At 37.2% G+C, this 26,600-nt stretch overlaps 1 protein-coding gene across 7 annotated transcripts in view; it reads right to left on the bottom strand.

Moving 5' to 3' along the window:
- Positions 1-284: 284 nt before the first annotated feature.
- Positions 285-26,600, bottom strand: part of Pds5b (PDS5 cohesin associated factor B) — a 137,777-nt gene continuing 111,461 nt past the window's right edge. For 3 of the 7 annotated variants that reach the window (XM_035443193.1, XM_027413749.2, XM_035443194.1), the window contains exons 23-35: positions 25,924-26,060; positions 23,541-23,664; positions 19,017-19,221; positions 16,803-16,917; positions 15,129-15,261; positions 14,627-14,746; positions 13,736-13,798; positions 12,927-13,072; positions 11,120-11,225; positions 6,870-7,309; positions 6,656-6,766; positions 4,142-4,280; positions 285-2,619 (exon numbers count right to left, since the gene is read on the bottom strand). In XM_035443193.1, the coding sequence (XP_035299084.1) occupies positions 2,584-2,619; positions 4,142-4,280; positions 6,656-6,766; positions 6,870-7,309; positions 11,120-11,225; positions 12,927-13,072; positions 13,736-13,798; positions 14,627-14,746; positions 15,129-15,261; positions 16,803-16,917; positions 19,017-19,221; positions 23,541-23,664; positions 25,924-26,060 (1,875 nt within the window). In that variant the 3' untranslated portion in view covers positions 285-2,583. The remainder of the gene's footprint in view (positions 2,620-4,141; positions 4,281-6,655; positions 6,767-6,869; positions 7,310-11,119; positions 11,226-12,926; positions 13,073-13,735; positions 13,799-14,626; positions 14,747-15,128; positions 15,262-16,802; positions 16,918-19,016; positions 19,222-23,540; positions 23,665-25,923; positions 26,061-26,600) is intronic. The other 4 variants (XM_035443195.1, XM_027413750.2, XM_035443196.1 and 1 more) reach the window with 3 other exon arrangements.

Raw genomic sequence — 26,600 nt, 5'->3', positions numbered from 1 at the left:
CATTCTCACCACACACAGTGTAGAGTGCTGAGGCAGCTTCATGATGCAGTGCAAGCAAAGCTCACCTGGGGGGTCAACAGATCCCACAGTCTGCCTGTTACAATGAGACACAGTTCCTTAATGTCAGACAGTACACATTCTCAAGATGAGTATGATCACCGCAGTGTGCTAACAATGTCAGCAATTAATGTTGCATATACACCTAGCTTTATTTTAAATATGTAGCTCTCCAAATATTAGTGCATGAAATGTTAAGTTTAAACATAATAATAGTGAGTGAAGACTCATGACAGAAACTTTGATTATTATTGCACCTATTTCTCTACACAAAAATGAAAATTTTACATCATAAGCCTCCCAAAAAGAGACAGGTTAAAAATTACAGACTTATTGGCAAAGAATACAAACGAAATCTACAATGACCATGATTTGTCATGAACTGATGCACAACATTAATGTGCAATGAAATTTGATGAACGATGATCATGCAAATAAAAATCCTCCATAATAATTTTTGTATGTTTTATAAAATGGCTTTAAAAGATATATTTCCATAGATATTTTCAATGCACTTTGATGACAAAAATACAAAGCTATCCTTTATTATTTATGCCATAGATTTAAAAACATGCTTTTGTACTGTTGAAATTGAAACAACATTGTTTGGCGAGCCGAGCTAATGAAACATTTAAAATCCAAAGTATTGTAACCCAATGTTGGCTGCCCTGATAGACAGCAGCCTCCCTTCGCCATTGGTGTTGTCAGCACTGTTGGGAAGAGAAGGTCAACACTGAAAGATTAAGACACAATTCAAACACCTTTTTAAAAATAAAGTGTTTCATAAACATGAGGAAATATTTAAAAAAAAATAATCACATCATTTGGAAAATATTCATACTGGAAAATAGCAAAACGTCATTTTCTAAAATAGTCGCTTCTTTATTGCATCCCCAATCTATTATAGCCAATTTTGGAAACATACCTTAAACATAAAGGTGTACTATATGAAAATGCTCTGTATTTGACATAATAAGCTTGGTAACTTAGAATGGGATTTCCTTTGCTGTTATTAACAACTGTGCAAAAACAACCTGCACCCATAAATCTGGAGTTGATTCTGGTGAGCACAAGGTGGTAACCAATACATTTCCATTCAAAGTACAGTTCATACAACTATATAAAGGATGCTGCCTCAATAGTCATCTTTAGACTTTGCAGGTATAAACGACAACAGAACAGATCTCTAAGATAGACCCAGGCAAATGTCCATTTCTCCTGCTCTGGATGCAGTGGGACTCACTGTTTATGAGAGTGCGACACCTACAGTGTCAGCCCAAACTAGATATATCACTGCCACCCTCCCACCCCCCAAAACAATTTTTTGGCTCCAAAATAAAGTACAATTATAAACTCTTGATGAAAAACTATGTTAAGGGGTCATCTATCATATACTATGGCTAAGTATGAATTTACAGAAAAAGCACATCTCATGATTAGCAATTTTTTTCATGAACATGCAACTCACTATAAAATACAAAACACTTGGCTTTCAAGAACAGATTTATAAAGATACACTGCATCAATAAAATTTTTGTTTGTGATTAACTTTACATGGTTATGGAGAACGAGAACTTTTCTAATGTGTATATATCAGATTTTATATTATAGTGTAATAATTTGCATTTTCTGATCATAATGTTCAAGAAGTAATATCTATACACAATAACATTCTAGACTATTAAAAGCCCATTCAAATTACATAATTTTATTGATACAGTAGATTAATATAAACTGAAAAAAGATGATAGAATGGAATAAAGAATTTAGTACATTATTTTATAACACACTCTTTAAAATTAAAATATTTTAAATCTCTTTCTTAAAATTTTCATTGCCATGAAAGGCCAGAAAATTCTGGGACCAATACTGAGGTGTAAAGTCATCAAATAACTTGAGGACTATTTCACAATCTGTGTGGTGTCCTCCTGACAGTTGCGCTGCTCTAGTGTAATGGCAGACGCTCTAGCACCTCTCGGGATGAAGGGTGCCCTGGGTAAACACAGGCGAGATACAAAGAGAGGAAGAGACTACTTAACTCCAACAAACAGTGACATCAAGAAAATGACACCAATTGTTGAAAAAACCAATGTTCACAGTAAAATTGCAGAGAATACAAATACAAACCCTGACAGACTACTGCTTGAGATCCATCCTAACAAATGCTTCTCAGATCAAGAGATCCAGTAAGCAGCTGGGCACTGTCAGTTTAAAGCCGCAGAGAAAAGCTATACAAGCACTTTAGAAGTCAGAAATGGGGAGGGCGTATTTACAGGGTTCTTCTTTAGTTTATGTCTACACAGCCATCACACATGACACTTTCACAAAACTCTTTTTTAGTCAATGTTATCACTATGTGAATGGCTGACGTATGTGACCACAAATTCATGGTCAAAGGTCCAACTGTCCACACTTTGGCAGTCCTGTTTTGTGCATCAAAGGCTTTATTTAGCCTCATACTTGACCAAAGGAAAAAAAAAAAATGTTTTTCCCCCAAAGCTTTCACATTGCAAGTTTCTGGCATGTTCACCGTCTCTCTCGTTTGGAACTTCTCCGTCGTACCTGAAGAGAAAAGTCAACAGATAACTAAGGCGAGCACATTCACGTTCACAGTAACAACCACTGAGTTTAACACAATCTTTATTCTTGCACACTTCTGAATTTCTTTGCATTTTTTTCCCTAAAACTGTCTCCCTCTTTCTTCCTATCTTCAGGTAGTTAGGCCTCTAGGATGTCTGCAGATGGAAAAGCCTGCAAGCAATTATCTTCAGATTGATCATCTTTCTCCTTACTTTTTGTGGCAAAGAACACACTTGACTCTTGGACTAGGCCATTTTGAGACAGAGGTTAGTGAATTTGGCTCCCAACACTTGCAGTGACATCTACACAACCTCAAGTTCAAACATACTACCATTTACCAGCAAGGCCTACAAGAAGCTTAAAACTTGGATTAAAAAATAAGGTCAGGAGCCAGGCAGTGGTGCCGCACGCCTTTAATCTGTGAGTTCAATGCCTGTGTGGTCTACATAGCAAGTTCCAGGACAGCCAGGACTAAACAGAGAAACCCTGTCTCAAAAAACCAAACCAAACCAAAGTAAACCAAACAAAAACCAAAACAAATCCAACAACATTGGTATAAAACAGCGTAAGTAGCCAGGCGGTGGTGGTGAATGCCTTTAGTCCCAGCACTCGGGAGGCAGGGGTATCTCTTTGAATTCAAGACCAACCTGGACTACAAGAGCTACTTCCAGGACAGGCTCCAAAGCAACAGAGAAACCCTGACTCGAAAAATCAAAAAACAGCATAAGTAAAAGGAGCAGGGTTTTAAGAGAACCGACCTAACATACAGTTGTTCTCCATTACTATGGATGATTCAGTCTTCCTTTCAAATCCCTCTCCTCAAAGTCCTTACGAAACAAAGCAGAGCGGCTCTGAGACACTTCAAGTGAGACTCATATAAACCAAACTGGACAGATAGGACTGCTGAACATATTAAGCAGAAGCAACCTGCAGAGGCCAGCTCTGGGAACTGACCAAACTCAAGTTTTCCAGATGAAGAAAACTGAGCTGATCTAAAAATCTTTGCATTAATGTGTCAAGAAAACGGCTATTTGTGTTAATTTTATTTTCTTCTAATGAGAAGTATGTGGTAACTAGCACCACCATTTATTCCCTACAAGAACAAAGTTCAGAAGCAGCACCCAGTGCCAATACAAAGCCAGATCACACTTCAATCCTGAAGGATGAGTTTACTTCAAGATTCAGTTTTAGTCAGTGTGGCTTTCTTCTGCTTTCTAACACAGAAACAAACATTTCACAGATACCAGTGTCACACCACTCAACATTCAGCTGACAGGTTCACTAGACATTACAACATCCGTCATGGTTATTCAAGCTCCTCTCAGAGTTGTTTCTCCCATAATTCAAGCTGGTAAGTAAGTAACACGACAAACTAATGAACAAAGCACAAATATCTAGAATTACAGACAATACATAGCAAGTGCTAAATGGAGCTGACTAAGCATTTATTGGCTCTGTTTGTGCCCTTTGTAACAACACACAGGACACTTCAATAAGTACATACATTTCCTGCAGAAATGTCCTCCTCTTCTGCTCCTTCCTGTGCAGTGTCATCACTGATAGGAGAGCTGGCCTGAAGCACATCCATTTCTTCACTCGAATCATTTTCTTTAGTAGCTGTCTGTTTGGAGCGTCCTACACGGCTAAAGCAAAACACATTAAATGAAATGAGAGTTCCGATCTTAAGTTGTAGATTAACTCACTGGAAGAAATATCCTAAAATAGCACATGTATGCATTCTTGTCATTTTTATCCTCAATTATACCATAAGAAATAAATTTCTATCTTGATCCTAAGCATTACTGTGATACTCTAACAGATTATACAAAGGACTTCATGACAACCTGAAGCTGATGCCTGCTTCATCCTTCCTCCTCATCACAGAACATCTGACCCACTAAGCCACTCTGAGCAGCATCCTCTGAGTACAACTGTGCACCTTTCCTCTCACCCTCCAAAACTACACAGAGGAAATGAACCCACTCACTCCTCCCCACCGATGTGCTACCTCTGACGGTTCCTTTTTACAAAATGACCTTCAAAAACAGAACAGGTGGTGTCGCTGCACACAAACCCCTGCAAGGACCTGAGAATAACACTGTGTGTTCCTTCAGATGGTCCTGGCCTACCAGTCTATTCCTGGCAGTTACAATCCAGTAAATCCCCTGATTGTTCCAGTTTCTTGGATTTACCAACTTTTTCACACCTTCAGAAAATTCAACTATAGTATTCTGCCAATCCAAATTGTCTTCTCCCTACTATCTCCTACTTCTGTTTTGTATTTATATACTATGTGTTAACATGTGTGCCACAGTGCACCTGTGGAGGTCAAAGGACACTTGAGAAAATTGGTTCTCTCCTACCATGTGAGTACTGGGGACTGAACTCAGTCAGTCAGGCTTGGCAGCAAATGTATTTACCACTGAACCATCTCATCTCATCTCTCCTTGTATTTTCAAGTAATCTATTCACCGACACATTCCAAAAAGAAAACTTTCCCAACTCCCAGGTCCTTCCACTGTATTCTCTTATAACGCCCTAAATATTTTCAGGACATATACCAGACATATATATGTGACTCCTTAGTGACTGCCTACCTGCTCTTGTCTGTTATGTGCCACCATACAGAATTACATGGATGATAATGATAATGTTTTCAATTACATTACAGTTAGAACACAAAACACAAATTATAACATGGTATTATTTCAGCTCTGAAAAAGAACTGTCCAGAAAGTATAAGATAGAACAAAAAGTCTCCTTCTGCCCTGATTTTGAAAAAGATATAGTTAGGCTTTGAATGTTCATGGGAAGAGCTATGAAACTTGAAGGAAAATCACAACCATTTGAGCCCTTAACTTTATGATGTCCAGATATTAGAAAAAAAGGTGAATTACAGGAGTGAGATATTTAAAACTGTTATCAGATGACTGTTGTAAAATTCACAACAGGCTACTAACTATTCCTTAAGAAACAGTGGTTTTGCTTGTTGGACCAAACACATTTATGAAGCTGTCACAATAATGTACTTACCTTTACTACTAAGGTTATAGAAAAATTATATGGAAGAAGGCATAAAGCACTGATTGACACTCAAGAAACTTTCTCTTCCTGTGCAACACACAGGAACAGGAAAAACTCTATGATATCCAAGTATTGAGCTAAGATGAGCTGGAAACTCTAAAAAGTCAAGCATAATATTAGTTCTTGGTAGACTAATTACCAAGACAATGTAATTATGTTTGATTTTGAAGGTACCCAACAATGAACTCTAATTTCAGTGCCAATTTTTCAATAAAGTTTTAATTATGAAAAAAAAAAAAAGTCAAGTACTGGGTACAGTTACATTTTGAGCATGCTCAGGAAATGAGACGGCATTTCTGGCTAATAGGACATGCTATCTATCCTGGTTCTACTTTCAAAACAGATGACAGCCCTGCCCAGTTTGCAGCTGACAATGCTGGTGCTCATATTATAGCAATGATTTTGGACAGATTCATTGTTCTGCCTCTCTTATGAATACATTTAAATTAGCAAGTATCCAAAAGTACACACAGATATATTAAAAGCTTAAGAGCAACCTGCAGTCATATCTATGGACAATTTAAGAAAAGCAATGCCTATTACTTTATACAAGTTCAAAGGATGAAAACCAAGGTGTAGTACCATTTCTTTTTCTCCAATGGAAACACTGTTGAGGGAAATGATTAAGAAAAATCATAGCCTGCAGCAATGAGGAAACCTGGATGATGCATAGTGATTACTGAAAAATGTTTTTTACAGCATAAGTCTGTATAACTACTTGGCATTCATTTATCAAGATTTCTCTAGACCTATAAAAATGTATAACTATTAACTGGGCTATTAATCCCCTAAGTAAGTTTATAAAAATATCTTACCTAGTATAATGGGACAAAATATTTGGAATTTAAATACAGTAATAATTATGTTTATAAATTTATGAAATTTGCAAAATAACTTGAAATTGGTTTGAAGTTTAATATTATTTACAACTTACACATTTTTTTTGGATTGTGATGGTGATGGCGTTTTTGATGGTCTTCCTCGTCCTTTCTGTGGTGTGGACTGTGTGGATTCAACTGCACTACTTTCAGGAGATTCTGCTCTGCTTTGGGGAAGACCCAAATGTGGATAGCATCAAATTATGATTTACATTGTGGTAAGTACATTTACTGCATTGATGGTTGCAGTTTAGGATTACACATACTCACCTCTGTTGTGCTCTCTTTGATGACCGGTGCTGTTTGCTTTTTGACTTTTGTTCTGTGTTTCCAATTTGTCTTTCTTCTTCATCATCATCATCTACTACAGAAGGTACAGGTTTTTTCTTGCTTCCTTTTTTGGATGTTTTCATTGTTGGCTCTTCCTTCGATGTCCCTCCACCAAGCGGTTTTGGCGGCCTGCCTCTTTTGCCCTTTTTGGGTGGGCTGTTCTGTTCATCCTCATTTTCAAGGAGCTCCTCTTTGTGCCTTTTTTCCTCAGGCCACTGCTGCTCATCTGATTCTGAAGCTATACGGCCTCTTTTCCGACCACGCTGACTGCCTTTAGGTTTCTGTTCCTGTACCAACTTAGTCAGGTCATCCATACCTAATTTCTCTTCTGGGTCTGCTACAGGTGCTTTTTTCCGACTTCTAGGCTTCTCCAACTCAGACTGGAGGGAGGAGGATCACAGTTTTAAAATTAAGTTTTGAAAAAAAAATTATTAGGGTTTAGGGTGTGTGTCGTTCAATGGAAAGTCCCTTGCCTAGCATGTGCTAGAATTTGATTTTTAAAATTCCTTGGAGTAAGAGTAGAATTTCATTTAAAACAAACAAACACACAACAATTTTTATTAGTTCTTAGAGAACTTGATACAATGTATTTTGATCACACTCACCCCCACCCTTCCAAGATCCCTCCAACTTCTTAAAACCCCCAGTTCTAATTTGTGCTGCCCATATGCTCCTGGGTATGGGGCCACCCACTGGTGTACAACTGATACATCTTTATTTTTAAATTTAGAATGCAAGGCTTCAAAGGAACCCCTTTCAAATCAGTACTTTATTATATGTGTATCTTAGTTAAGATGAATGCCTCTCATGCAGTCACTCAGTATACAGGTGACACTCAAGCATCCGTTCTCACAGTTTATTCACCTAGCTCTAATTAAACCACAATGTGTGTGATTAAAACAATAACCATGTGTTATATATGTCTGTGATATCATAAAGAACTGTTTTTATTTTCTAAATGGATGTTATAGGATACAAAACTTCAACACATTCACCCTACACTAAAAACCCAGAAACATCTCAGAGACATTCTTTCCAGATTTGACTAGTTCAAAACAAAACAGCATAAAAACCAAAGAAACAAACAACAACAACAAAAAAATAGGTTTTCAAATTTAAAATAAAATCTTACTTTATGTTTAGAGAATTTATATATAAATGAGCAAACGGAAACAGAGAAAACTCTTTAGACACCCAAGAATGAGAGGGTATATGATTACCTGTTGGGAAACACAACTTCCAAAAAGTCTGTACAAATGTATACTCTTAAAAATTTCAAGAAAAGCTGGGTGGTGGTGGCACACGCCTTTAATCCCAGCAATCTCTATGAGTTCAAGGCTAGCCTGGTCTACAAACTGAGTTCCAGGACAGGCTCCAAAGATACACAGAAAACAAAACAAAGAAAAAAGAAATTACCAGCACCCATATGGTAGCTCACAACCATCTCTGTCTCCAGTTCCAGAAGTATCCAATGGCCTCTTCTGGCCTCTGTGGGCACCAGGCAGATATGTGATGTAAAACACCCATACACATCAAATAAACAAATAAACAGTAAAATCTTACTGATTAAAATAAAAAAAATCAACAGGGGGCTGGAGAGATGGCTCAGAGGTTAAGAGCACTGACTGCTCTTCCAGTGGTCCTGAGTTCAATTCCCAGCAACCACATGGTGGCTTGAAACGATCTGAAATGAAATCTGGTGTGCAGATATACATGGAAGCAGATGTATATGTATTTGTATACATAATAAATAAATAAAATCTTTAAAAAAAATAATAAAAAAAATCAACAAACACTGTAACTTGGGGGAAGTGACTGAATGCCTAGAACGTTTGCCTAGAACGCACAAAACTGTCTTTGATCCTCAGCACTTCATAAAATCAGGCAGTTGTAATTCCAGCATATACAAGGGGAGGCATCAGAGGCTACATACTGAGTTCAAAGCCAGAATGGGTAACATGGGACTGTTTCAAAAATAATAGCCCCAGGTGGTGGTGGTATTCTTGGTATTTCTTTTGTCTGGATTGTTTTCTGGGAAACCTCATACTTTTACTTATATTCATCTACTCTTTTAAATATATTTACCCTTTATTTTCTTGTTGGTATAGTCTGAGTTTGTGCCGCTCATGTGTTGAAACCTTTATATCCCAATGAGAGAGGAGGCCTTTGGGGGATAATCTGATGGAGGTGAGTAAAGAAGATAGAATCCCCACTTCCTTGTAGGAACTTAATTTCTAACATTACAGACTCTTTGCCCACCCTAGGAAAAAGTGTCTAGGGGCTGCAGCAGCAGTACACTGGCCACAGATAAACACACCTGCGTCTTGTTGGGCTGGTGCCAGTTATACTGTCCCCTTTTAATGTCCACTAATTTTTCCACATTAGAAAAAAATCACCGAAGTTTTACTACATATTCAGCTAGGAGAAAACTATCACCATTTCAACTTTTTTTTTTTTTTTCTCACAGAAGAACACATAAGTCTCTTGGTTTTGAGCTCTCCCACACAAGTGCCAACTACTCTGTTTAAGGGTCTGTCTGAGACTGTATACCCACCCTATCTTTCAGTACGACAGAAGTTACTGTGATGAACAGGACCCATCTGAAGTGTAGTAAAATGCAGAGTGATGCTAGTACTGTGCACGAACACATATACATGGGCATGTTTCCCTTCTTTCTGTATCTTCCTTTCGAGTGCTGGGGAATCAAACTTGGGGCGTTGTATAGGACAGCTGAGCATAAACCACACCCCTGGCCCTTGGTTGTTTGTGTGTGTGTGTTTGACATGGGCAAGTGTGCCTGTGACAGCCTCCTTGTGGCATTCAGGGTGGCCTGGAGCTTACTATAAAGCCAAGATTGGCCTCAAATTTCAAACACTCTTGTTTCTGCTACCAAAAAAAAAAAAAAAGAAATCATGAACTAGTCAATTACTCCATTTTTAAGCATGATTACAATAAAGATTTTCTTGATTAACTAGGACAGAAATAAAAAAATATAAATATTTTTACTAACTTAAAAAAATGATCTTCTAGAAACCTTGCAATAAGACTCCTTTCTTTTATAGATCCTACATTTCTCTAACTTTTAGTTTTTAATTCTACTTGGGTAAAACTTTTAAAAGTGTGTAAGAGTGTTTTGCCTGCACGAATATCTGGTGCCTGTGGAGGTCAGAAGAGGACTTTGGATGCCCTGGTACTAGAGTTAAAGACAGTGCTGAGAGTCAAACTTGGTACCTCTGAAAGAACAGCCAACTACTGTTAACTGCTAAGCCAGCCCGCTGGGTCAAACTTTTAACACTAGTTGACAGTATAGCTAATAAGGATTTAGCAAAAATTTTAATTATAAAACAATTGGCTAGATAAATTGAAGAAACTTGAAAATAATGGAAATATGTCAGTGGGAGACAAAAAGGGCAAATAAAATTCCAAAGAAAGCAAAAAAAATTATTTTATTAATAACTCCTGCCTCTGCTTCTGAATTAGAGTCAGACATACTTGTTATATGGTAACTATTGCTCAACGGCATAAATCATTTTAACAATGAGACAGCATCAACAATTTATTTGGGCTAATTCATTTATTCAATTAATGAATAATAATTCATTATTATTATTAGGCTGAAAGCATAAACTATCCAGTTTATAGACAAGAAAACAGACTCAGAAAGCTCAGTCAGCTACTCCAGAAATGTTCACAGCTCAACTGGGGAGTCCACATGGCCCAGTTACCAAATCTGCTGGGCTGGATTGGAGTATGAATTCCGTTTCTCATTGAAATATCACCAAATCTGTCTGTCTTCGAGTAACATTTACAAATTATAGTCACTTCTACTAATATATTAAAACTTAACAAGGGCTTTTCTAAAAGAAGAAGGTAGACTTTGGGACCTACATTCCACTCTTTTCCTAAGGCCATGACTAAAATACTGGGTTTAAAAAGAAAAAGGAAAGCAAATAGTTCTGAATATGGAACTAACATGTTTGACTCTAAAGACAAAGAATTAGATTATTTTATTTATCTGAAGACAAGAATCACATAAACTCCAACTAAACTATAATATCAAATTTGAAACTAAAGTCACAAAAAGTATATCACATGCCACATTTGACTGCGATTTTAATATCTAGCTAAAGAGCAAAAATGACTAAAACTATTACTATTAACAGCATCACACAGTCAACCAAGCATCTCACCCTTACAAGATCAGAGTCGTCTCTCTTGTCACTTTTTTTGCCTGGCAAAGGTGAAGACATTGTGTAATCTTCATTTTCACTGTGATCCATTTCAGAGCTATCAAGCCTTTGAACAGAGATATCTGCAATTACTTCTACAATCAAATAACCTGAAAAGCCTTTTTTGATTGCTTCATTGCATAGCATTATAACTTCATAAGCAAGGACTTCATTCATTTTAAAGATAATTTTTCCTATCATATTTAGCACCAAATCAGTAAGCAATGTAGCTCATTTAATAAATTAAGGAAATAAATAATAAATTCATTTTACCACATGATGTTTTGAAAACTAGATTCCATTTTGAAGCAGAAGCATGGAAAGTAAAACCTGTTGTTAGTATGTTCAGCTTAGCACATGCAGCTTAGCCCTGGCCTGCCCTTCCTTGCCCTCGTCTTTACTTCTCTCTGTAGCAATAGCATGCAAAGTAATTACATGTCTTACTTGACTTCTTCTTCCCCTTAACACCATAAGCACTGATTTTTGACCATTTCACTTAGTGTGTAAACTTGTGCAGAGCTCAAAGGAGGCACTTAAGAGACTTGCTGAATGAAGTAAAACACATGCTCTCGTAAGCTTAGAAAGTTCTAGTCTTCTGCATCATCCTTTGCTTATCCCAGTACTCAGGAGGCGTAGGCAGGTGGATCTCTGTGAGTTCAAGGCCAGCCTGGCCTACAGAGTGAGTTCCAGGACACGCTCCAAAGCTACACAGCGAAACCCTGTCTCAAAACAAACCTATTTGTTTACAAACTGCTGAACTCAAATCTCAAGCTCTAATAAGAAGGTACAACTTTACAAAAAAAAAAAAAAAAAAATCCTTGTTAAAACTACTTTTTAAACAAACAACAAAGTTTATACATAGATAGTAAAACTTCAAACATAAAATACACACCCCATGTCAAGTTATTATGAGCATTATTAAGATGCTCTATGTTTTCTCAAAAAGTTCCTAATGAATGCAAATGAATGTGATTAGGAAGTCATTCCAAAGTAAAGGCCCTGCAACACTGCTCTATGACCTCTATCAGAGTGCAAATTTAATGGGACAGGGTTTCTCTGTATTGCTTTGGAGGTTGTCCAACCTCCAAACCCTAACCCTAACAAAACACTTTTCATTTACTGTGCATATGCATTCAAGCACTGCAACACGTGTGGAGAACAGAGGACACCCCAAGGAAGTTGGTTCTCCCCTTCTACCAGGTTAGTCCCAGGGACCAAACTCAGATTATCAGTCCTGATAGAAAGTGCCTTTACACACTGAGCCAATACTCTGGCCCCTGAATTTTAAGTGTATTCGTGATTTGCCTGCATGTATGTCTATAGATTACATGTATGCAGCACCTGCAGAGGCCAGAAAAGGGTGTCAGATCCCCCCAAAACTGGTGTTACAGATGGCTGTGAGCAGCTATGGGATGCTGGGAACCAAACCTGGGTCAAATGGAAGAGTGGCCAGTGCTCTTATCTGCTCAGCCACCCCTCCAGCCCCTGATCTCATTATTTTTAATGATTCAGATATTGCAGTGTATGAATGAACCATAAGTGAACAACTAACTGTATAAGTGGTAAACACGAGGTCAAATATTTACTGTGTGTATTAACAGAGATTACCCCAGGAAGATTACATATGAAAAACTAAGCGTCTACTATTTGTCAGTGACTACCAACTCATGTCTATTCACTGTCATCAAATATTTATAACTGTATTATTTTACATTTCACAGTCTTATTAGAATCAAATATAAAAATGCAACATCTCTTGTGGACTTGCCTCCCTTTTATTCTTCCAGGAGAGCTGGGATTTGAGCTACTGCTTGCATTGCTCACAGTTTCCATTCTTGATGATTTGCTCTGAGATTGTTTGCCTGCTGATGAAAGTGGCTTATTAACTGCTCCTAGAACATTGGCTGTTTTAGGCTGAAACGAGAAATACATAACTCTTCCTATTTAATTAACACTAAAAGAAACTCACATATCAAGAACTTCTAGCAACAATTTCAACATATTTACACACAAATAAATAATGTGTGTCTATCTTTAAGCAAAATAAAGACAATCAACTGAATTATCACTGCACAAATTAAAAACCTGTAACAGTGCATGCCTGTAATTCCAGCACTTAGGAGTACTGCAAATTCAAAACTAGCCTGGGCTACCTAGCACGGTCATTTCAGAACAAACAAACAGGAAACCCCAAAGACAACAGATCAATTGAGTTGTAATTATTTGTTGGGAAAGGTTTCCATTGTAAAAGACAAATGAAATGTAAAGCAATCATAGAGCCTTGCTATGGAAGAATGTAAGACATCATCTTTAAGATTTTTATCTAGATTGGTATAAGAAGTCTAAAGGATAAAGGTCTCCATAGTTTTGCTATAAGCTTTTTTTTTTTAAGTGCATTTAGCTGGCATCTACATAGTAAGTACAACTAATTTTTTAATCAACAAATGGAAGATAGCTAATTATATTTCCTATCTTGAGACACAAAAATTTCTCAAAGAAATAAAATAGCACAAATAGGCCAATAATCACACTAAAATTAACTACCACATAAATACTAAAACAATTCTCAAAACATACTTTTCCAGGAGTAAAAAACGATTTCATTTCTGGAGGCAGGTAATTTTTGGTGTTACTGAAATTCTGTGAGCAAGAGAAAGAGCAGTTAGTGAGCACCAAGACAGCTCTGTGAGAGACAAAAGCCAACTGAGTTCATATTTATTTAAACAAATCAGTTTAAACATGAAATTTCAGGCAGTAGTTCTAAAAGACTAATCTCATAGTTATTACAATATGAAATGTGCCAGGCAGTACACATTCCTGCACAGCACTCAAGAGACGAAGTCCCACAGTCCCTGGCTATGCTGCTCATAACTAAGGGAATGCTTAAGAGACAAGCCCTTTAACTTTATGCAAACCCATAAGGCCACTTTAAATCTTGATTCACTGCCAAGACTGCCAAGATCTTAATTGTTATACTGCTTCCAATACACAGAGGACGATGGTGCTTTCCACACTGTTATTCAATCAGCCCAGAGAAGAGTCTCTGTCAGGGCCTGTGTAACATTGTATCAGGTGGGACGTGGTTTGCGAACCTTAGGCCTATCCCAGCATCTATGCTGTTTCCTCGAACCATCTTCTAAGTCCTCACCCAGGGCTTGCAACTTCAGACTCTATAGATCAGCATTCCAATTCCCATTTTGGATCAAAGGTTATTAATTGACAAATGCTTTGACAGAGTATTGCCTATGTTCTTAGCACGGCTTCAGACTTAGAAACAAATTCTGGATCATCCCTTCATGGCCTCCACTCTGGTCCATACTTGGTCTCGAGTCACATTTCTGAGTCTAGTGCCCTTTCCAAGCATTGGTAGTGGGGAGTTCTTAGTAGTGGTCCTCCCTTGTCTCCCCACAGCCCCGTGCTGAGCACACACTTCATCTCAACTCCCACTAACAATCCTACAGTAACTACCTTGTCAGGCTGGGTGAAAAACCGAGCTGGTAACACTGGGTCTTTAGGAGACTCCAAACTGTATGTGGTGCTCTTCGACATGATGATGTTCATGGCAACATCACACACAGTGTACAGTTTCTGCAATGGTATGTTTTTAGTTAGTTATTAAGATTAGCACCTTATAAAAAATAAAAGAATAAAAAAAAAGATTGGCACCTTAGACTCTGAATTAGGAGTAATTCTAGAACATGTATTTAGACTAACAGTAAACTAATGAAAGAAATCTTTAGGATAAATATTGTGGCTTCTCATTATTACATATATTAGTACAACAAGATCAATATGAATAAACATCAGAATTACTACTAAATTCATACTAGTATTGGTATAATTCTGCATCAATAATCCCAATTATCACTAATAGAAAAAATAATGCTGTTAAAAATATTAAAGACATTGTACCCTATACAAAAATATTTAAATCAGTATGGCACCAAATTATTTATTATGAATTACATACTTCATTCATTTTCGTATCATCTGGTCCTTGAGCATCTTTTGTCTGTTTAATATTTTCTACCATCTTTCTGATAAATGCATGGCTGTTGTTTTCATTTTTAGCCATCAATATCTCCAGAACAAACCAAAGACACCTAAGAACACAAAAACAAAGAAAAATACAGAAGAAAAAAATCTTTTGTTAAATACAGATACAATGATTCTCAATATTAGCATAATGAGCCTAGAGTATAATTCCAGAAGAGGAAAAATTTAAAAGCAGCAGCTATAAACTCAAAATGAAACAGCAGGAAAAAAAAGCCTAAGTTACACACACACACACACACACACACACACACACACACACACACACACACACAAATAGGTCAGCAATGCAGATGTGAGCTCTGAATCTCAGCAGATTCTGCATGAGAAAGGTTAAAAGAAACAGAAATGGAAAGAACGAAACAGTTTTATCTGTGCTATGACAGTAAAGAAAGACTGGCCACAGAACAATGAGGTGACTCAAGTCCTGTTGGGCCAGCTTCATGACACCTGAGCCAGTGGTTATCAACAAACAAACGAGAAAGGAAGCATGGCTGACACTTACACACAGTCTTTGCTTATTGAGAAGCATATTTAAATGCCCCCTCTCCTCTAAGAAATGAATGGAATTACTGTTGATATATCAAGGAGAAAAATAACAGGAAAGGGACAACTGTGCGAGGCAACTGCTCAGGCTGTGCTCCCACAGAATGAAGACAGCAGGGCAATCAAGAAAGGCAACTGTCAAGTTCATTTCAAATGTATTTCACCTATTTAACAAGCCAGTGCTCTCAGATAAAGGCAGCCAGAATTCCTCATTACTGGTAATCACTCTAACATAGAAATCATTTTTAGATAGTATCTTACAAACAGGTAATATGGCAAATAAAAGACATTGGATTTTTCCCCTTGCCATAGTAAGCTAATGGTAATTTAATGTATTTTCCTGCAATATCTTAAATAACTAACTATATTTCTATGAATCAAGAAACTAACCATCATTTTTACTGGTATATTAATGACATACTAAATTAATTGATTCACAATCACAAAAGTCACCTTTTATTATGACAGAAATAAGACCAGGGTCTCAAGTTTATTCTAGGAATTATGCTGGTCTTAAAATGTCTCTCAGATTCATATTTTCATATTCTCTCTCTATGCAGACAATAATCTTTACTGTAATTAGAGAACAGCAATGAAGTTAAAACTAAGAATACTTACTCCCTTGCTTGTGAAATATGGCCTATTACAAAGAAACTATTTTTTTCAAAGACAGTTAATGCAAAGATAAATGTGCTTACTACCTGAGTGAGGAGATTACTAATTCTCCTCACATGAAAAGCTACAATTTAGAAGGAAATAAAACATGAGAACTGGAAGAGAAAAATCTGCCTGCATTGCTTCAGTAGAAAAGGAATGCAACAGCTGCAGAGAAATAGAACTAAAGTGTGGTAGTTTAAGTTTCTTTTGGAAATTAGGTAAGAAATGTAATGTGAAGAGATGAAATAACAAAGACTGAAGAGAGTGACTAAGAAAGAACCTTAGCAAAATGAAACACAACAATTATAATTAATAGCCCATTATCAGCAGCAGCAAGGAGGTAAAAAAATGTTCAGAAATAGGAAAATGGGATGAAAAAAAGTCTTACTCTTTCACATCTTTAAGTTGTTCAATGTCCTGTACTTTGACATAATCAGGGTCATGTGCCAAAAGGTGAATTGTATATGGAACAACATACTCTGGTAGAAGAGACAATAATTTTTCTGAAAAACAAAAAACAAAAAAAAAAAAAAGAAAGAAAGAAAGAAAAAGAAAAGAAAAACAAAAGCAAACAAAAACATCCAGGTTAGAAAGATCAAATCACATGCTCTTTTGTATACTTCCTACAACCCAGTGGCAGAACAGCACACTCAAACACCCTGTGCTGAGAGACGTGGTAAGCGGTTTAAAATGTCTAGTTAGCACACCCGGTGCTGAGCAGCAAGGGCAAATATTTCAGTTTTCAAATGCATACGGAAAGAGTGATCTACACAAACTATTTAAGATTGAGATGTAAGATCTATTCTTCCTTATAAGAAACTGTATGTTGGCATTCTCTCACAAGCTATCAGAGACACAAGGACAGAAGTAATGGTCAGTTTTTAACAGAAGAACCATACAAAAGAACAGAGCTCCTAGGACAGTGTAACTAACAAACAGCTTTTCAGTTTATGTTCAAGTATTTTTATCTGTTGACTGAGATTAGCAAATTTTATTGTATAGGTCAGAATGGCATGCAAATTTTACTTGGGAAACCAAACACAAAAAGACTTGGATTTGGTCTCCTAATTCCATTTTAGTCAGATGTTCAACCAGGAGCACAATGCATGCCAAAAAGCATCATACTGTCTTTGATGAGCTTCTGTGTGAATGGTAATTAAAGAGCAAGCATGAGAGAAAAAAAATAGCAAGGCTCAAATTTCAGTGATATTTAAGTTAAATTATGTCAAATATTTAGAGTGCTTACTACTTTGTATCTATATAATATAAAAATATAAAGATAAATAAAACCAGGTAAGGTACTCATACAGAAGTATAAACAGATGGAAGCTATGGAGACAGTACTTAAAATAAGAGTAGCTAGCATTACTGATTACTTCTCTGGGTCATTTATTTTATGCTAGGTGCGTTATACATATCAATTTTCAATCCATGTAACAACCACAATAAGTAAGTATAATTATGTCAAATTCACAAATAAGCAAAGTAAGCCATGGTTTACATAACTTGGTCAAACACAGCCCATAAACTGCAGAGGTGGGATGTGACTACATAGCCTTCACTTTTTCCAAGGTGAGGAAAAAGAGAAAGAGGATCACAGTGGCCAACTGATGCTAAAACTGTATCTCAAATGACTCAAAGGGGTAAAAACTGTATGTATGTATGTATGTATGTATGTATGTATGTATGTATGTATGTATGTATGTTCCCCAGCTCTGTCTGTCTAGAAGAGAAGTGATTTCCAGAGCTCAGAACAGAGTAGGCAGGCTGCACAAAACTTCAAGTAACCTTGCACATTGAGCATAGGCACACAGGAAGGAGCAGCAATGGTAAGCTAACAGGGCAGAATTTAAATTTGAGCTGAGTATAAAATATGAGTAGCCATCGGGTGTTTCAGTGTCATTCATGAGTAGTTGAGAACCTACATGTATTTCAACCTACAAGAAAGGGATGACTGGTCTGTGCTGGAAGGGTAACATACAGTGTGGCACAGTGGGAGGGGAAAGGAGGAACAGAAGCAAGGCATTTACAATATAGTGTGAATTAAGGGCATCTACAATAATCCAAGTCAAGTATAGCTAGTAGGAGAGCAGCAGATATCTGTGACATCTGGAAGAAGGGTAACAGGTTTTGGTGGCTGAAGAGAGGGAAAACACGCATAAAAAATGCCTCTGATCTGACTTGGATAACTGGGTAGATGCTGATGCATGCTGACTGTTAAGGCACAGAAATAAAGGTGGCATACCAACGGCCTCGGGAGTCGGAGGGAAAGCACAGGGAAGGCAGGCATATAAGCAACTGACATGAATGTTAGCTACACATGAGAACAAAGATCCAAAACAGTGCTAACACAGTACAATTATATACGCAAATCTGACTTTTCTAGTACCACCAATGTCAGACTTAACCATTTACACAAAGATAATGAAACTCAAATAATCACACATTTATATATATTTTTAAATATAGAAAGTGAAAAGTAGCTATTGAAAGATGCTGACTTTTTAAGTATACACCATAATAAGTAACAGTTGTGTATTTTGCTCTGTGAGACTGCAACTATAAGACCCGAAGGTGCATTATTCAGCACCCGTGCACTCACCACTAACAGCTGCATGTTGTTTTAGGTACTCCCGCCTCACAGTGATATTCTTCACCAGGCACTGTCTAGCATGAGCTCTTCTCTCCTTCACGGGGTCTTTGGCACAAAGTGCACAGATGGCCATATATTCAAGTGGAAGTCGTAATCGGGAAAGTCCTTTATGAAGTTTCTGAGCAAACACCTGCCTGACTTGATAGCACTCATCCTGTAAAGATAAAATTATTACAGGTATTATCCACAAGGCAGTAAGAAGTTACAATTTCAGATATGACCAAGTTGATACACAACGCCTGAGTTAGTGTTCATAATACAGTGTGTGACTCCACCTCAAGGCTGCAGTATTTAACTGGACCCAATAACTACCAATTACATCTGTTAGACAACAATAAATACACTCTTAAAATAGATGAAAATAGTACAATTCTCCCAATTTAACTGAGTATAATTAAAACAATATTAATAAAGTAAGGGGCTGAGCATATAGCTCAGCACAGCACTGGCGTGTTAGGCAAAGTGTCTGACTTCCTTACGACTTGCTTCACCCAAACCATCTCTCTCTAGCAAGCTCCTCCTTGTTCTTCAGAGCAACTCATCTATCTACTTCAAAGCAGCATGTAACCTGTATCCTATGTTGGCCTATGCTCTGAGCACTCTGCATATCTTTAGCAGACTGAGGCTGGCTTAGGTGTCTGCCTTACTCATTCGCTGGCTCCTTGACAACATGAACAATGTCTTTAAGCACCTTCCTATCTAGGACTAGCATAGTAACCGGTACATTGTGGACCAGAATTTCTTTCAAACTAAAGGAAACAGCTCCAATTTGTCTCTACAACATACAAACACCTTCATCTTTTATTTTACAACTTTAGGTACATCATTTCTTCTGTCTGTAATGACCATTGGGTTTTTCTTCAAAATATTTTTACTATTCCTCTATAATATAAGGATTGATCCTAGAGCCCCTGGAATGTTAGACAGGAGCTCTACACTAGCTGGGCTCTACCACTAGCACTTGGACATTTTTCTGATTTTGTTCTTTCCAAGTTTTATTTTTATGTGCATGCATGTTTTGCATGCACATGTGATATGTATCATGTGGGTACCTGGTGCCTGTGGAGGCCAGAAGAGGGAATAAGACCCCCTGGAACAGGAGTTACAAAGAGTTGAGTCACCACATGGGTGATGGGAACCAAAGGTAGCTCTTCTGGACGAGCAGCCAGTGCTCTTGATGCATGAGCCACCTTGCCAGCCCCAGCACTTGGGTGTTTTTTTTGGTTTTTTTTTTTTTTTGGTTTTTTTTTTGACACAAGGTATCAGTAAACTACCAATTGAGCCTCCTTAATGCTGAGATTTATAGGCAGGTACCATTATGCCTAGTTAATGCAGTTGGTATAGGGGTGTGTCATATGTTCACCTTCAAGTTCTTATGGTATATATTCCCTTTAATTTCAATTTCTGCATATCTACTACTTTAAAAAAATTATTCAAGGATCCACAGAAATTAAGTTTTTCTATCACATTCAATAAAGTTATCATTCAGTATTAATGAGGAATAAATATATACATCTATCATGAAAATATCCAATTTACTACAACAATGCCAATTTAAAACTTCATAATCAAAGTCAATTTATTTTAAACATATTCATCAGTGAATACACCATTTTTTAAAAAATTATCCCACTCAAGATACCCTCCTATTGAGACACACCCCTTAATGACAGTTCTGTCCCTCTCACTGACAGCTCAGCATTTAATAACCCAATGCAAACATGTTACAAAGCCAACTTATCAATCACTTCAAAATTAATAGCCTTCAATTATTAGTGACAGAAAACTATTAGCTCATAGAGGAGAAGCTAGCAATTAAGTACAGAAGAGACAAACTGTGAATGCATAGGGTGTTTCAAGAGACACTACAGAGGAATTAACAAGATGGGGGCCCTACTAACATAAAAATGTGAAATAAGGAATAGCAAGACAGTTTTACCAAAAAGAAATTCTCACAAAGGCAAACATTTACACTTTCATAACCATGGTTATTAAAAATAATTGGTTGAGTAGAAGAAAAAAACTACAGTTTTTTTGCCTTTCAATTCAAAGTTCTAGTCAAAACTAGTTCATTGCTACAAGCTTGGTTTTGTCTACTTTCAGAGACTTTTTTTTTTTTTTTTTTTTTTTTTGAGACAGGGTTTCTCTGTATTGCTTTGGAGCCTGTCCCGGAACTCACTCTGTAGAACAGGCTGGCCTTGAACTCACAGAGATCAATTGCCTCTGCCTCCCGAGTGCTGTGATTAATGGTGTTCACCACCAACACCCAGCTATTCAGAGGCCTTTTGAACACAGATTATCCTTATAACTTCTCCTAGCACCTTAGAAGTAGTTGAGTTATTCTGTGTACCTCATTGTATTATCAACACATCTGTATTTTCTATTCTAAGAGGCTGTTATCTTTCAGAGGACTGCAACCATGACTTATTCAGCTTTGTATTTCTAGAATCTAGATCCATATATATCTCAAAATAACACAAAGTAAATTTTTTTCATTACCTGAATTTCAAATCCTAAATACCTGAGCAACTACTAAATGTGCTGTCATATTATTCAATCCCTATCTATTCCTTCACATTTAATGTTGGTTCAAATATACAATAATACCATTTTTAAAAAGCCTCACCTCAAGAAAGAAAACAAACCTCATGTATGGAAAAGGTGAAAGCAAAAGGCTGAGCTTTGTATGTAGCAGAGGAGTGAAAATAAAATCTGGAGGGAATTGAAACAAGAGAGACTGCATCCAGCTAAGAAAACCTGGGTAAGTCTTGTGGGAAAGATCATATCTGAACCTTCATTGCCAAACAGGGTTAGGTGCAGATAAGTGGAGATGGAAGGATGAGACAAAAAACAGAGGCAACAAAACACAAGCTAAATAAAAGTCCTCAGTTTCTTCATCTGAGATGAAGTCGATGAAGGGTGGTATACTATAAAGCAGTGGTTATCAACTTCTTGATGCTGGGATTGAACCTTTAATATAGTTCCTCATGCTGTGGCCACCCCAACCATAACATTATTTTAGTTGCTACTTCATAACTGTAATTTTGCTACCCTATGAATCACAATAATATAAACAGCTGTATTTTCCAATGGTCTTCTGATAGTCATGACTCACAGGTTGAGAACCACTGCTGTAAAGGTAGTACGTGTTAAGACCCAAACAATAGAGAAGCTCAAATGTCTGGTTATAAAATACATTTGTTTTGTTTTGTTTTTTTCCTTTTCTTTCAAACAAGTATGAGTTCTTAAATGTATTTGACCAAGAGAATAACATGATAGGAACTGTGGCTGCAGAAATTTATCCAACAATAGACAAGGTCTCCTGGATGAATGCAGCAATAGGACAGTTACTGCATGCCAGAAGGTAGCTCTGAGAGCCAAGGCTTCTGCAGCAAGTGGAAAAATACAAAGGGAGGCCCCGCTTAAATCATGTCTTTAGATTTACTGATGCATGTGTTTATGTATTCTCACTTTTAAAAGATTTATTTTAAAAAATTTATTTAGAATACTTCTACCTTGAAACTATCTAACCTATGTCTTAAAAAATAAAAGCCCAGGAACAAGCTTTATAAAATTGTGGTAACAGTTGTTCCTCCTTATACACAGATCCCATCTACACTTAGGAATTTGTCTACTCATTTATTTTTAAATCTAAAATCAACACCTGCACCAATGATCCAGTCATCAGCAAATAGATGTGCAGGGCATCAAGCATGGAAGGAGCCCAGCTCTGTCTCCTTGGTCTACCTGGTGACACACAGTATACTGCTCTTATTGGAGACTGGCATTTAAACATCTCCCAACAAGTGATTAAATGCAGCAGCCTAAGCACAAGACCGCATTGTGCCTTACAGAGAAAAATGCATAGGCTATAGTAAAGCCTCACCCAGGAGTGAGTGGTGATGTTGTTTGTTGACTACAAGCTCAGTGTTAATCAAAGAGCTATGTACATTAATGAGGTGTTCTAAAGCAGATACCCAGAAAGCAAGGCTGGGCTGTGTACTAACCAGTGGATGGCAAGTTTGTGACCACAGTCTTTTTTTTTTTTGGGGGGGGGGGGTTTCAAGACAGGGTTTCTCTGTGTAGCTTTGGAGCCTATCCTGGAACTCGCTCTGGAGACCAGGCTGGCCTCAAACTCATAGAGATCCGCCTGCCTCTGCCTCCCGAGTGCTGGGATTAAAGGCATGCGCCACCAACGCCTGGCTGTGACCAGAGTCTTAAAGCAAGTGCTCTGTCTCCTTGAGGAGCAATGATTCAGTCAGTGCAAGGCTCATTCAGTGCCTCTGGGATGTTTGCAGGCTAGAATGCTGAAGTAGTTCCATGCACTGTGCTAGGAAACCAAATCTAATTTTAGAACTTTGAAGTATTTCTCATGAAAGAAAACAAACATTCAAGGCTCTGATGATACTGTAGCAATTTCTTCCTATAAGCCCAAGAGCACACGATAGTATTCCCACTAGCCACTGCCCTTACATTGATGGCTAGTGCACACAGCTGGTACTGCTCCAACGTGATGATCTCATGGTAACAGGGCTCCTGTGCCAGCTTCACAATAGCACTCCCAGCAGCAAGTCTCAGGCGAGACATATCTGGTTTACTAAAACAGAAGCAAAAACAATGTAAGCAAGGTTTCTACATGCCTGGTGTGGGGGAATCATTCTTACCTCATTCATCTAATGTTTGAAATAATCTTCTATAACAAGAAAGGAGAAAGTCCTATGGTCTGAAAATTCTTCACCTCCTCAGAATGCACACTCTGAAATCCTAGGCCAAGGGAGTTTTATGGAAGGTGATGAGGTTGAGTGGGCAGAGTCCTCAAGACTTAAAAAGAGGTGGGGTGGGGTGGGGTGGAGCTTGTTTGTACTTTCTGCCATATGGAGTCACAGCAGTCAGTCTACATACAGCAGAGTTCTCAGAGAACCCAACCAATGCCAACATCTCTTAAATATGCCAGCTATTACTAAAGCCGTTCAATTGTCTGATCATACACAACCTAATGTAAGAAGACATCTATTTGTATGTTGACTTGCCTGTTCAATTTTAAGTATAATACCACTGATTTCTGTGTGTGATGTTTACTCACAGATCGCCATGAATGTCTTTACTTGCTAATTTGTCTATCATAACTACTGTACTGAACATAAAACAAGAATCATGAAAGGAGGTATAGTAGCTAAAACACTACCATAGGCATGCAGAAGAAATAGCTTACAATAAAAGCAGTGGGTAAATGGTAGATCTGAATTTGTGTGTGTACATTCTGTCAATGTTCTCAATTTCTTAAGTATAGCCAGGAATAATTAATATAAATAACTATAGATAAAACAATGTAACTAATAAATTGGGACTAATTGTATTAATAACAAGGATTTTCTCTGCCAGGTTGAACTGACCAATACAAGTTTATCCCAAATGCAGTATGAATTTTAACTCAAAGCATCTTTATTATATGTAATGGACATGCCTAAATTATTGAAGGAAAACAACTCATTAAGTTAAAAATAGCACATGAACTGTGTCTATAGTTTTGTTTTTATTATTTCATTTCATAATATATAATGTTAAATTCTAGGCACAGGGGACACTATGAATAAAACATACAAGGAGAACAGATTGGGGTGGGGATGGCTCAGTGTTAATACTATTTGCCTAGGGTGGTAATGAGACTGGCTCAGTGATGATACTATTTGCCTAATATGGGAGTCCTAGGTTTGATACCCAGCACTATGAGAGTGGAGAGGAAGATGGGGAGGAGGGGTGCTGGAAGAAGAGAATGGAGATGAGATGGAAGGGTGAAAAGCAGCAGACACTGTCTTGTCTTCTCATTTAGAATTCAGATGTCTTAAGGAGGGAAATTATTCTATTTTTTATTTATTCTATTATTCTAAGAAGTGTCACTGAACCACATTTGTGATCAATTCTACATTTCAGCTGATGCTGATGAAAATAATCCCTATTATCATCCATGTTCCTGTATGCTGTGCAATGTTGTGAATACTTCAAATATCCTAACATATTTTACTGTACCACAGTGGTACACTAAGACAAGTTGGTGTCGGGGACACTGAGAACCTGAAGTAACTTAGTAAAGTTCAGCTAACTAGAAAGTGCTAAGAGCCAGGGTTTGAATCTGCCTGGAGTATGTAGTTTCAGGATCTGAATCTGAGTTTCAGTCAGTTACCCTTGGTACACCAAGACAACAAAACCAATGCATCAGTCCTCGTGGAAAAATGACATCATTTTTGCATGGATTATGTGCAATCTCCCCACATACCTTCATTCAGCTCTAGATTACAATGCAAACAGTGGCCAAGCTGCATAGTATGGGAAATGTAAAGGGAAGTCTATGCATTCTCAGTACAGAAAAAAGAACTGCTCTCTGGGTATTTTAGTTCCATAACTAGCTGAGTCCACAGATGTGGACTTATGAAAAGGGAGCACTAAATTATGTTTCATCATATAAACAAAAATAGTCTGTATATTTTAAATAACATACATAGAGTACATTTAAATTTTTTTGTGTACTGTATTCTAGAAACAGATTCAATAGCTTGTTTTTTCCCTTGAGACACTAGCACATTTGTTATAGATCTCTGTACTAGCAGTTATACATGGACTGTGAGAAAGGGTAAGGATCTATCATTTAAAATACTTGCATTATCTAGATGGCAGAACCTGTCAGACATGTGACTGTTATATTGCAATAACTACCATGTAAAAGCATATTACAATAAAAACACATGAATACCTACAAATTAATACTAATTATATTTTTAAGAAGAAATTCTAACATATAACAGTTAGAGCAGGAGTTGAAATACTATAACCCAAATATCTAGAAACAATAACTACATACCTAATTTTCCCCTGTTCTGTCAAATCTCCATCACTATGCAATATGGTTGTTAGTAATCTGAGGGTAGAAGTTCCTGATTTACTGTGATTATTTTTCATTCCAAGTAGCCATCGAACCATCATTTTAATAGCCTGAATCTATTTAAAAGACAAATTGACCAATAAAGCAGTTATGTTTAAAGGATTTCCACATCAACTTTAAAAACTAGAAAAAAGATAATGCATCTTAAGAAAACACAAAAATTATCCCTTCCTATATATACAGTGTTTTAAGTTACAGTTGTTTCAACCTCCAGAAAAGTGGCAAAATAAACAAACCAAAACAAGAAACAAATGTCATTTCACTAAAGATGAGTTTGTTTGTTGCTGTTAACTTTAATGTTTCCCAAGCCTGTAAGACCTAGAGTTTGAATCATGCTAACTTCACTAACCAGGAAAAGTTCCCCATTGCCTACCTAAGGACACCACTTTCTTCATCTTATGATGATGAAGCATGGAAGTACTTCTGCATTTACTATAGTCTTTGACATACTTCTTTGTGTATTTTTTTTTTTACTTATCTCAGCTTTTTAAAAGACAAAGGTGATAATAACTGAGCTTCAACAGTGCTAACACACAGCAGTCCCAGAGATGCCTTTCCTAGTGAGTGCACACTTAGCCTAAACAGCCTGTCTTCTC

Source organism: Cricetulus griseus, chromosome 4 (genome assembly GCF_003668045.3).
Source record: "Cricetulus griseus strain 17A/GY chromosome 4, alternate assembly CriGri-PICRH-1.0, whole genome shotgun sequence".
In the NCBI taxonomy this organism is placed as follows: domain Eukaryota; kingdom Metazoa; phylum Chordata; class Mammalia; order Rodentia; family Cricetidae; genus Cricetulus; species Cricetulus griseus.
This window is presented reverse-complemented; position numbering and strand designations above follow the sequence as displayed.